Source organism: Anopheles cruzii, chromosome 3 (assembly GCF_943734635.1).
Source record: "Anopheles cruzii chromosome 3, idAnoCruzAS_RS32_06, whole genome shotgun sequence".
Taxonomy (NCBI): domain Eukaryota; kingdom Metazoa; phylum Arthropoda; class Insecta; order Diptera; family Culicidae; genus Anopheles; species Anopheles cruzii.
In genome coordinates, this window is record NC_069145.1 from 43601284 (window position 1) to 43614556 (window position 13273).

The following is a 13273-nucleotide window of genomic DNA, read 5'->3' on the forward strand; positions in this document are numbered from 1 at the left end:
GGCAAACGCCAACAAAAACGCATCCTTTAACGACCCTACCCGCAAACTGGCACTAACCTGGAATATTAAAAGTCCAAAAAAGAGAACTGCCGAACTAGAAATACTAATACAACATCACAACCCATATATAAGGTTGGGGAAAAAGTAATCCATTATTTTTGGGTGAAATTCAAAACATTATTTAAGATACTTCCGATGGTCCGATTTACGTCAAATATGCACCGTTTTGTTGGAAAATTTGTTGTCTTTTCAAAGGTAGGCTTATATGCCTCTTTTGTAAAAGGCTTAGTCGTTATTGGCGAAAAACTCGAGCAATCCATTTTCACAATCCTTTTTTGATCTCAGTTTTTCATCACTCAGGAAATTTTGTAATGCGCGAAAAAGGTGTCAATCGCTTAGTGCAAGGTCCGGACTATACGGTGGATGCATTAAAACATCCCAACAAAATCTCGGACTTTCTGGCGAGTCACTAAAGACGTGCGTACATTTCGTTGTCCTGGTGGAACACAAAACCTCTTCCGTTGGCCGATTCTGGTCGTTTCTGGTCAATTGCTAGCTTCGAACGGTGCAGTAATTGACAGTAGAGATCTGAATTTAGTGTTTGGCCACACGGAAGCAACTCATAATAAACGATTCCTTTCAAGTCCCACCATATACCCAGTAGAACCTTCCTGGCCGTTATTCTGGTTTGACCACCGGTTAAGCTGCTTCACCACGCTTAGACCACGATCATTTCACACAGTATTGTCGTATGTATCCCATTTCATCCCCAGTACCCATCCGTTTAAGAAATGGTCGATTTCATTCCGTTTGGCCAAAATTGCGCAGATGGAAATTCGAGCCATCATGTTTTTTGGTGTAAATAGGTGGCGCCCAAACATCGAGCTTCTTTGTGATCCAGCTTTGCGCAAATGGCTTAAAACTGTCTGATGTTAATCTTTAGCTCCTGGCCGATGCTCTGACTACTAACATGCCGATCAACTTTGATTATTTCTGTGATTTTATCGACATTTTCGATGACGTGTCTGCCTGGCTGAGGCATCTTTAACATAAAATAACTGAAACGGGTCAACGAAACCAAAATTTATCGCAGCTAGCTGTTAGAGTATCGGCACCATAAACACCATGCAAAATTTCAGCGGCCTAGCTTGAATTTTCGCCTTTTCCAAGAAAAACTGTAAAATGTACCGAATTTTCTCTTGTTGACCTCCATTGTTAACACCCTGTAACTCACAAACGAATAGAACAAACAAAAAACTATGAAAGCATTTTTTGAAGTGTAAAGAATCAGCTTTAAAACGAGCCTAAACTTGAAACTGTACGATCGATACTTCACGAGATATCGATCACTAAAGGCATCTATCGTGAAAAACGTCGATTTCTTTTTAGCCAACCTGATATCATAGCCCTTCAGGAAGTACTAAATCTGAATAAATATAAACCTAGGGGTCTCCTAAATAAATATACATGGACAAATAAGATCCATGATGATAATATCTACCACAACATTACCTTAGGTGTTCATGAATCCTGCCATTACCAAAGCATCACCCTGAAAACCGTTTTACCAGTAATAGCAGTCAGAATGTCCACCCCAATAACAGCAACAATAGCATGTATATACATTCCACACACAACAAAAATGAACATCCTGAATGATGAACTAATAAGTATCATAGCGAAACTTCCCCAACCAATTATATTAATGGGATATTTTAACGCCCAACACACGGCATGGGGTCACCCGAAAACAAACAGCAGAGGAACTACACTGCAGGACGTTTTCAGAATAAATCGACTAACCCCTACTCACAACACAAAACCCACGCGCTTCGACTTCATCAAAGGACACCACTCGACGATAGATCTCTGCGTCACGTCTCTAGAGCTCCAATCGAGAATCTCGCTTCAGGTCGAAAGTGATCTACACGGCAGTGATCATTTCCCCCTCACCATTCGCCTAAACCCATGCAACACACCCACAAATACAAACATCAGGAGAAGATGGATTTACGAAGAAGCGGATTGGGACCTTTATCAATCCCACATATCTTCAAACTTAAACCCAACAGATCTTAGTGAATCGGAACTCAGTGCACTCATCAGTGAAGCCGCCGCAACTAGTATACCAATAACCAAGGGAATAAGAAGTAGACGGAACACCTTCTGGTGGAACAAAGAAACGGCAACAGCAGTAAAACATAGAAGAAAAGCACTACATGCCCTTAAGAAGGCACATAGACACAGGAACAATACAGATATTGAAAAACTCAGAGCAATACATCAAGAAACAAACAACATAGCCAAGAAAACAATCAAGGAAGCAAAAGAAAAGGGATGGGCCGATTTAACAGATTCAATAGGGCCAAATTCTTCCTCAAAAGAAGTCTGGAAGAGGGTAGGCAGACTAACTGGAAAGAAAATAATAGACCACATCCTTCTGCATGAGAATAACAAACCAATCTCGGACCCCACCACCATAGCAGAAACTTTTGCCACCCATTTCCATAAAGCCTCCGCAACAGCTTCATACAAGGAAAAGTTTATTGCCTATAAAGAAAGATGTGAGCAAACACCAATCTCTTTCTCACAACTCAATAATAAAGACTACAACAGCCCTTTTGGAATACATGAACTGGAATGGGCACTTAAAAATTGTACTGGAAATTCAGCTGGGCCCGATAACATTGGGTACCCCCTACTAAAGAAACTTCCGCCAGTAGCCAGGAAAGTACTACTCAATATTTATAACAGTATATGGGAAACAGGGTGCATACCCTTACCATGGAAAGAAAGCATCATCATACCCCTAATAAAACCTAACCAACCAGTACATAAAGTAAATAGCTACAGGCCCATCTCACTTTCAAACTGCATAGGCAAAATACTTGATAGGATGGTTAACAGGAGACTTGTCCATAGAACTAGAAACCCACAATAGGCTCAGCCATTCACATTATGCTTTCAGGAAGGGAAAAGGTACAGATCTTTACCTCTCAAATCTCATTAACACAATAACAAAAAGCCAAAGAAGAACACCTCCATACCAAGTATCGCAGTACTAGACATCTCAAAGGCTTTCGACCGCACATGGCGACACGGCATATTACATCAGCTAAAAGTTTTGGAACCTGGAAGGTAGAATGGCCAACTATCTCTCAGAATTCTTAAAGGACAGGTATTTTAAAGTTATAGTAGGGCAAGCATCATCAACAAATAAGACACAGGGAAAATGGGCGTCCCCTATTATTCATGATTAGCATGCAATCAATACTTAATTACATTCCTAACAACCTGCAGACATTTATATATGCAGATGACATTGCCATAGTCTCTTCCCACAAAAACTGTGACCAAGCCAAAAGGGATCTCCAAACTGCCCTCCAAAAACATCGAAAAATGGCACAGTCTCACAGGATACGAAATCTCAGCAGAAAAAAGCAAATTCATGTCCATATGCACCGCCTGGAGTTCAAATAATCAGAAAAATTATAATATACCTCTTACATATAGCAATAAACAAATACCACGTGTAAACAAGATTAAAATATTAGGAGTAATTATCGATAAAAACCTAAACTTCCTAGCAAATAGTAGAAATCAAAGAGCAGTTACAAAATCCCGCATTAACCTATTTCACATGTTAGGTTGCGGAAAACAAAGAGCAGATAGAAATACTCTCACAACCATCCTAAAAAACTGGTTCCTACCAAAATTACGATATGGAGCAGTCGCTTACAGTCTAGGGGGGCCCAAAGTCATTAAAGAAATCCAATCATTGTACCACAACGCAGTCAGGAAAGCTTCGGGTGCCTTCTGCACCAGTCCAACAAATTCTACCTTATGTGAAATAGGACTACCCCCTTTTCGTTTGATCCTAATAAATAAGCTAATAAGTACAGTACTCAGATTGATAGAAAAAAACCAAAATCCCACAAACCTCCTTGAAAGGACAAATGAAATTCTTCAGCAGCTTAACATTCCAAAGATACCAAAAATTCAAAAACTACTAAGACTTGATAAAAGAGCATGGAACAAAAATCCACCCGCAATAGATTGGACCATAAAAAATCAAATTAAAAAAAAGTGATAACAACAACATCAAAACATACCAAACATTCAAAACACTGATCTCTAAAAAATACGAAAACCATAAACAATACTACACTGACGGGTCAGTAAAATTAGATTTAGCAGGATGCGGGGTTCACTCGATCACAGGTGACAAATCAATCCGACTCGCAAACCACACTTCCATCTTCACAGCAGAGACTATCGGCCTAATTATAGCAGCACAAGAAGGAAGCAAAACTGACCAGCCATGCATCATTTTTTCGGACTCAGCCAGCGCATTGGAAGCCCTAGAAAAGGATTCCAAAAACCCATACACCCAATTATTAGAAAGCTGCCTAAATCAGAATATAACACTCTGTTGGATCCCAAGCCACTCAGGCATTAAAGGCAATAACACAGCAGACAGTCTTGCGAAAGCAGCCACATTAAACCCAAACACGAGTAACTTCAAACCATGTGGTCGAGACATAGAACCAATTATCCATGCAAAAATTCACCACCGCTGGCAACAGGAATGGAAAACCAAATTTAACAGGGAGCTCAGATACATCAAGACAACCACTTTCCCCTGGACAGATAGGAAAAACCGACAGGAACAGAGGATACTAACACGACTGCGAATTGGGCACACCAGACTTACACACGCATACAGACTTAATAAAACAGACCAACCAAAATGCATAACCTGTGGTATAAAAATAACAGTTAGGCACATACTCTGTGACTGCAGGAAATTCTCAATAGAAAGAAGCATGTGTAAGCTAGACCAAGACATCTCCCAAATACTATCTAACCACCCAAAGCAGGAGAGAAAACTCCTAATTTTCCTTAGAAAAACTGGACTGTACCACCAAATATAACTAACCGTGAAATTACTCATCAGGTTAAAATACACAACCTCAAGACAAATAGGAAAACTACACCTTCCCCTAGAAATAAGACAAACTAAATAGTCGTAACAATATACAGGAAAACAAGGAAATTCCATAACCCCACAAACACATCAATCTTCTAACATTAACTATCCAAAAGATCCTTATCATATAGTCACCACTATACATTTCTACTTATAAGTCAAAGAATTATTCCAACACCAATTATGAATCTTTCATAAAAATGACTTGATACCTTTATACCTTTATAGTTCCTATGGTTATGTTCCTAGACATTCTAATATATTTAAGAAATTTATTTAAAACATAAATTATTTATTAAACGCCCGTAGGGGAAGAAGTTTTCATATTGTTCATTTTTTAGAACAGCTCAAAGCAAAAAGTCAATATGCTAAGGCTACAAGAGACGGACCAAGGAGGAGATCACCAACGGATATCCTCATAAATCATCGGCTCCAGTCCTAAAAGGACAACTCTTAAAAAGAGATACTATTCCTCTCAGAGTATTAAATCTACTTCTATATCCACCTCTAAATGTCCCTAAAGGACAATTATTAAAAGAAATTACCAAACTCCTAAGAGTTTCATTTACATCCACTTCAACACAAGTCCCCATCTTCGGACCAGCTATCTCTCACGCGATGGTGATGACCTGAACGGACGCAGAAACAGCGGACAGCACACACGAGCCAGCAAAAGCAGCTATCTCCAGCGGGGAATAAGACTCTCAGGGGTTTTACCCAAAAGAGATCTTTCCCCCTACAACAGAATCACTTCCCTGAAGCCCTTGCCAACTCGTTGAGCATTGCGCCCTTCTTCACAAAGAGTCACCTCATCGAAACTTCACCCACAACCAGAGATACCGACTCCCTCAAAATTGGTCTCTACTTCTAAATTGAGTCACTTGTTGTGAGCCCTTGCCGACGAACCATAGTCGCCAACTCGCTTAGAGTTGGGGCTCTCTCGTTACTTCATTTTAAGAGTCACCTTTTGTCATGAGCCCTTGCCAACGACCCATAGTTGCCGACTCCTTCTGAGTCGGGGCTCTTAGGTACCTCTAACCTCCCTGCCAGAGGAAGGCTTTCGGAAAGGCCAGGGCTTGAATCGCCCAGGTACGCTGCGAGTCAAATCTGGTAATAGGTTCTAAGTCTTGAATTAGTATTAAAATTAAATAATCCCCCACCGTCTACCAGAGGAAGTCTTTCGGAAAGGCCAGGGTGAATTTCACCCAGGTACCCTGCGGGACGATTCTGGTAGTTGGTTTTAGTCATTAAAAAGAGGCAAACGTTAAGCTACTGCAGCTCAAAGTCTCTATAATCTGGAAAGAAAAAAAAAAGAAAAATCCACACGAGACACGGTCTACATTCCCCCGGTGTAGACGTGTTTAGTGAACAACGGTGCAGTGTGAACGGTGAAGTGAAAACAAAGTGCAGGTGCAAAAGTGTGAAGCGGAAAGCACGGGAGGAATTAATACCTCCTACCCGTGCCCATCGGGAACCAGCCACGACACCCCGCATAGCCGGGTAGCATTCCAAGATAAGTGGCCATCCTTCAATTTACATTTCTACCCTTAACAAACCAAAACCCTAACACCTGGGATAGGAAATCCCAGTTTTTGAAAATGTCCGCCGGCCCTTCGGTCACGGACAAATTCCCTCCCATTATGGGTTCAACCCATAGAGGGAGAACAGTCCCCGCATACATGGACTCTCTGGGTACATGCGGGGAATTAAAATACCTTGTCCTTAAAAGAAACGACGACACAAAAGTCCAACCCTTCATAACCGGAAAGACAATAACAAACTGTACTGGACCGAACGTAACCGGCAAGCCTTTCGACCAAGGTAAAAAATACCTAATCTCCACCCGCAACGAAGCCCATTACACCAAACTGCTCTCCCTCACCAAACTTATCACCGGAGAACCTATTACCATCCAACCCCATGCTACTCTTAACTCATGCCAGTGCGTGATCTTTTGTAGAGATCTCGAGGACATGACTGACGAATCCATCCAATCAGAACTGTCAAACCAAAAAGTTACGAAAGTATACCGCTTTCACAAAAGAGTGAACGGAGCCTTTGTCCCCACTCACTCTTTTCTGTTAACGATCGACGCGGTCCAAGCACCAAGTTCAATCGATATCGGCCTCTACAAAGTACATACTCGCACCTATTACCCGAAACCCATGCTGTGCGCCAACTGCTTAAGCTTCGGCCACACTCTGAAATTTTGCAAAGCAGAAAAGAAGTGTTTCAACTGCAATAAAGCAGCGCACGGAGATTGCTCCGCAGCTTCCTGCTGTAATCATTGCAAGGGCAATCATAAGCCCAATGCTAGCATTTGCCAGGCCTATATTAAAGAAAACTTAATCATCAAAACAAAAATCGACAACAGAGTGAGCGCATATGAGGCTCGCAAAATTGTCGAAAGCAACACGTACACCAACAACTCTGCCCCAACTTTTGTAAGCAAAGTAAATGAAAGACTCAACACCGACAAAGACAACAAAGAACAAGATCAAACTAACAAACTCCAAAATACCCTTGAAAAAATTCTTAAACAACAAGAACTAATGTTAAACGAAATAAAAGAACTCAAAGCAGAAAATGCTCAGCTACGCGCGCGTAACCACGAGCTAGAAAAGAAACAAAAAACCCCCCTGATTACCCCCTCTTCAACCCCCGCCTCCTCTCCCGTCTCCTCCCCGACGCACTCCCAATCCGCCACCCCTTCCACCTCCTCCCCCTCCAGCTCTGACTCCGAAGCGGAGACGGAGTACAGGCAGCCGGATGCAGAGATGCATTCCGAGCCTGGGCTGGCCAAGAGACCAGCACCGTCCTCCTCGGAAGGCGAAGGACTAACCCCCCTATTATGGATCTCGAACGGAAATTCTACCGTTCGAGTGAACACAACAAGAGAGAAAGCCGAATACAGCAAGAGAGAGGGCAGAAAGAGAAAGCTATAGCAAAATGAACTCAAAATGAACGAAATGAACGTTCGAGGACTCGAATCGAGTTCTATAATAGGGGGGTAAGTCCCAAAAAACCCAGCAAAATAAGACCTTCCGCCAAAAGACCCACCCCTAACAAATAAATGTCTTCAACCCTAATAACCCCCACCTCAACTCTCCAAGCCTCACAATGACAGACACAACTCACCAAGCAATTAACAATTCAAGTATAACAACACGCAAGCTAGCAATGTCATGGAACATCAGGGGTTTTAATACAAACCTTGATGAACTAAAACTACTAATACACAAACACCAGCTGTGGCAAAACACACGAGCTGGGCACAGCTTTTATAGTGATGGGCGAGATGCGGAAGCGGGTGATTGGGTGGTGGCCAATCAGCCCTCGAATGTGCAGGTTGAGAATTAAAGGCCGGTTCTTCAACATCAGCATCATAAACGTGCATAGCCCTCACCTCGGAAGCACCGATGACGACAAGGATGAATTCTACGCGCAGTTGGAGCGTGAGTACGACCACTGCCCAAAACATGATATTAAGATCGTCATCGGGGATTTCAACGCTCAGGTCGGCCAGGAGGAGGAATACAAACCGGTGATTGGAGGGTTCAGCGCTCACCAGCGGACCAATGAAATGGGCCTAAGACTTATCGACTTTGCCACCTCCAAGAACATGGCCGTACGTAGCACCTGCTTCCAGCACAGCCTCCTACACAAGTACACCTGGAGGTCACCAAATCAAACTGAGACACAGATCGACCACGTTCTGATCGACTGTCGACACTTCTCAGACATCACCGACGTCAGATCCTATAGGAGCGCTAACGTCGACTCGGACCACTACCTGGTGATGGTTAAGATGCGCCCAAAACTATCAGTAAACTATCGGCCAGGAACAACCCGATTTGCTACGTCTAGATGTTGCGATATAAAATCTGCTTTTTTGTTATTTGTCCCTCCGACAATTGAAAAAATTGTAATAGAAAACACCAACAAATATGGCAAAACAAAATTTGGTGACAAGTGGCAGAATATTGATACGGCAGCCTTACGAGCATACATTGGAATACTGATCCTTGCTGGTGTTTGTCGGTATGCTTCATTCTTCTGATGTTTTGAATACTATTTCATTATATTCTTTTTTACAGAGGAAAGAATGAAGATGTGCATGGTTTGTTTGATGCTACATTTGGCCGCCCATTGTTCCGTGCTATTATGTCGCAAGACCGATTTCAAAAGATTGGAAGAGCATTACGTTTTGATGATGTCGATAGCCGAAGACAAAACCGTAGCACCGATAAATTCGCTCCGATTCGAGATTTGTGGGATCGATGGGTAGAAGTTCTTCCAATGTTCTACAACTGCCATGAAAATGTGACAATTGACGAGCAACTGGTGGCATTCAGAGGACGGTGTTCTTTTCGGCAGTACATGCCATCCAAGCCGGCTAAATACGGTTTGAAGTTTTGGGTAGCAGTCGATTCATCGACAAGTTACGTATGGAAAATACAACCGTACCTCGGTAAGTCAGCCACTGGAAATCCCGAAAGAAACCAGGGCGAACGAGTCGTTTTGGATTTGGTCGATGACTTGAAAGGTCATAATATTACAACCGATAATTTCTTCACCACGTACAATTTGGGCCAATCACTTTTACGAAATAAGATCACTCTTGTTGGCACTGTTCGAAAGAACAAAACTTTCATTCCACCGAAATTGCTCCAATTCAAAAAGAAACCGTTGTACGCATCAACATTTGCGTTTGATAGAACCACCACATTGGTGTCATATATTGGTCACAAGAACAAAGGCACGATTTTGTTGAGCACAATGCATTCACAACCAAAAGTCACCGAAGGGCCGAAGAAGAAACCTGAAATTGTCAGCTATTACAATTCGACAAAAGGTTTGATTTGATTTTTTTTCGTTTTATCGATATCACATTTCACTAATCATTGTGTTTCAATATTTAGGTGGTGTGGATACGGCGGACCAAATGATCGGTTGCTATAGTTCAAAAAGAAAAACAAACCGATGGCCAACCGTAGTGTTCGCAAATATAATAGACATTTCCGCTTTGAATGCATATATTGTATTTTCTGAAATCGATCAATCGTGGGGATCGTCACATGATCTGAGTCGTAAACGGTCACGATTTTTACGACAATTAGCACTTGATTTGGCTCTTGAACATATGCAGAAACGATCAGCGACACCAAGGCTGGCTTCGTCAGTTGAATTATTGACAAACATTCGGTCATCACCTTCCCTCAGCAGCTCGTCAACCAGTCAATCTCGACCGGGCTCATCACTTTCATCGACGCCAGCATCGTCGCCACCGCCTTCAACGAGCCGAAAACGTGGCCAGTGCCGGTGCTGTAAAAGCAAATCCGATATAAAATGCGCCGTATGTGGAGTATTTGTGTGTAAAAATGACAGACAAATATTATGTACCACATGTATCACTCGAAACTTCCAACCAATAGCTACTGAATAGCTATAATATGACTAGTATTAGAGGAAAATATACTATGGACCAAATGGTCCCCGAACCCATTTAACGTAACTTTCTTTTTTTTTCGTACCCTTTCATATTTTTAATGATTTGAAATGTAAATTCATGTTTATTTACTAAAAAATACCATATTAAAAATTTCGAGTTGATCGGATTTTTATTTTTGAAGATATATTAAAAAAACGAACGAAAAATGGACCAAATGGTCCGAACCCGACTGCAGGGTTAACAACATTCGGCACCAACGCCCGGCCCGGTTAGATCTCGAGCGACTGAAGCAGTCTGACGTCGCCGAAGACTACGCGCATTCGCTCGAAGCTGCGCTGCCGGAAGAGGCCCTGCTGGAGGAAGCTCCTCTCGGGGACTGTTGGAACATCATCAAGACAGCCATCAACAGCGTAGCCGGAAACGTCATCGGGCATGTGAGACAAACCGCACGGAACGAGTGGTTCGACGACGAATGTAGGATGGTGATGGATGAGGAGAACGCTGCGCGGGCGACTAAGATGCGCAGTGGCACCCGTCAGAACGTGGAAAGACATAGACAGAAGAAGATGCAGCGTACCAGAATCTTCCAGGAGAAGAAGCGCCGCCTGGAGGAGGAGGAGTATGCGGAGCTGGAAAACCTGCATCATTCTCAGGAAACGCGAAAGTTCTACCAGAAACTTAACGCATCCCGCAGAGGCTTTGTGCCGCGAGCCGAAATGTGCCGGGATAAAGATGGTAGTATTCTGACGGGCGATCGTGAGGTGACCGAGAGGTGGAAGCAGCATTACGACGAACACCTGAATGGCGCGCAGGCAGAGGACCATGGCGGCGGAGAAAGCGATCTAGTCGGTGTAACAAACGTGGAGGACGTACCAGCCCCAACGATAGGCGAAGTTAAGGACGCCATCAAGCAGCTGAAAAATAATAAATCGGCTGGGAAGGACGGTCTTGGAGCGGAGCTTATAAAAATGGGCCCGGGAAAGCTGGCCTCCTGTTTACACCGGCTGATTGCAAGAATATGGGACACAGAACAGCTACCGGAGGAGTGGAAAGATGGGGTTATCTGCCCTATATATAAAAAAGGCGACAAATTGGACTGTGAGAACTATCGAGCGATCACTGTCCTGAACGCCGCCTACAAAGTGCTGTCCCAAATTATTTTCCGCCGACTCTCACCACTAGTAAACAGATTCGTGGGAAGTTATCAGGCCGGCTTCATGGAAGGACGGTCGACAACGGACCAAATCTTCACCGTACGGCAGATCCTCCAGAAATGCCGCGAACACAGAACCCCCACGCACCACCTATTCATCGACTTTAAAGCCGCGTATGACACGATCGACAGGAAAGAGCTATGGAAAGTCATGGACGAAAACGGCTTCCCCGGGAAGCTCATTAAACTCATAAAGGCTACGGTGGATGGGACGCAGTGCTGTGTGCGGATTTCGGGTGGATTGTCGAGTCCATTCGAAACCCGCAGGGGGCTTCGACAGGGTGATGGTCTCTCCTGCCTGCTGTTCAACATTGCGCTACAGGGTGTGATGAACCGCGCGGAGGTCAACACGCGGGGCACGATTTTCAACAAATCCAGCCAATTCGTCTGCTTCGCCGATAACATGGATATTGTCGGCAGAACAACTGCGGCGGTGGCAGAACAGTTCACCAGACTGAAACGGGAAGCAGCGAGGATTGGGTTGAGGATAAATGCGACCAAAACTAAGTACATGCTAGCCGACGGAACCGAAGCCGACCGAAAACGCCTAGGCAGCAGTATTGGGATCGACGGCGATGAGTTCGAGGTAGTCGACGAGTTCGTCTACCTCGGCTCACTGGTAACGGCGGACAACGATACCAGCCGTGAGATCCGGAGGCGCATTATCAGCGGAAGTCGTGCCTACTATGGGCTCCACAAACAACTACGGTCGAACAGACTTAGCACCCGTACGAAGTGTGACCTGTATAAGACCCTCATAAGGCCGGTTGTACTCTATGGGCATGAGACGTGGACCATGCTAGAGGAGGACCGGCGAGTACTCGGAGTTTTCGAGCGACGAGTACTGAGGACGATCTTTGGCGGCGTACAGGAGAACGGAGTATGGAGGCGAAGGATGAACCACGAGCTCGCGGAACTCTACGGCGAACCCAGTATCCAGAAGGTGGCTAAAGCCGGAAGGATACGTTGGGCAGGGCATGTTGCAAGAATGCCCGACAACTGCCCTGCGAAGATGGTGTTCGCCTCAAATCCAATAGGGCAAAGACGACCAGGGGCGCAACGAGCAAGGTGGTTAGACCAGATGGAGCGGGATCTGGCGGAGAGCACTCGGTGTCCCAGGGATTGGAGAGCGGCGGCCAGGGACCGAGCTAACTGGAGAGGATTTGTTCGTCAGGCCATGTCGTAAGACGGAAGGCCAGTTATTATTATTACACAAACACCAACCACGAATTATCGCTCTCCAAGAAGTCCTAAATATTAATGATAATAGGCTCAAATCAAGTCCCCTGAAGGACTTTGAATGGACCCACAAACACTTCACCAACATACACCACACAGTAAGCCTTGGCATACATGACACCTGTCCATACAACGAAATCCCACTCAATACCACACTTCCAGCTTTAGCCATCAGGGCACTAGCCCCAATGGAGTCAACAATAGTTTGCCTATACCTCCCTCACAAACTAACACCAAAGGATCTAAACAATAAGCTCACCGACCTTCTTGCCCAGCTTCCTCCCCCCATAATTCTGCTTGGCGACTTCAATGCGCACCACAGAGCATGGGGCCCCCAGTACACCAACCCCAAGGGAAAAACACTTCAACCAATCTTCAA

General features: G+C 44.1%; 1 protein-coding gene across 1 annotated transcript in view; it reads left to right on the top strand.

Annotated features, from left to right (window-relative positions):
• LOC128270454 (uncharacterized) overlaps positions 1 to 12807 on the top strand; it is a 38308-nt gene extending 25501 nt beyond the window's left edge. Inside the window, exons 3-5 of the mRNA XM_053007850.1 lie at positions 8240 to 8656; positions 10678 to 12630; positions 12693 to 12807. Of these exons, the coding sequence (XP_052863810.1) occupies positions 8240 to 8656; positions 10678 to 12630; positions 12693 to 12807 (2485 nt within the window). The remainder of the gene's footprint in view (positions 1 to 8239; positions 8657 to 10677; positions 12631 to 12692) is intronic.
• Positions 12808 to 13273: the final 466 nt, after the last annotated feature.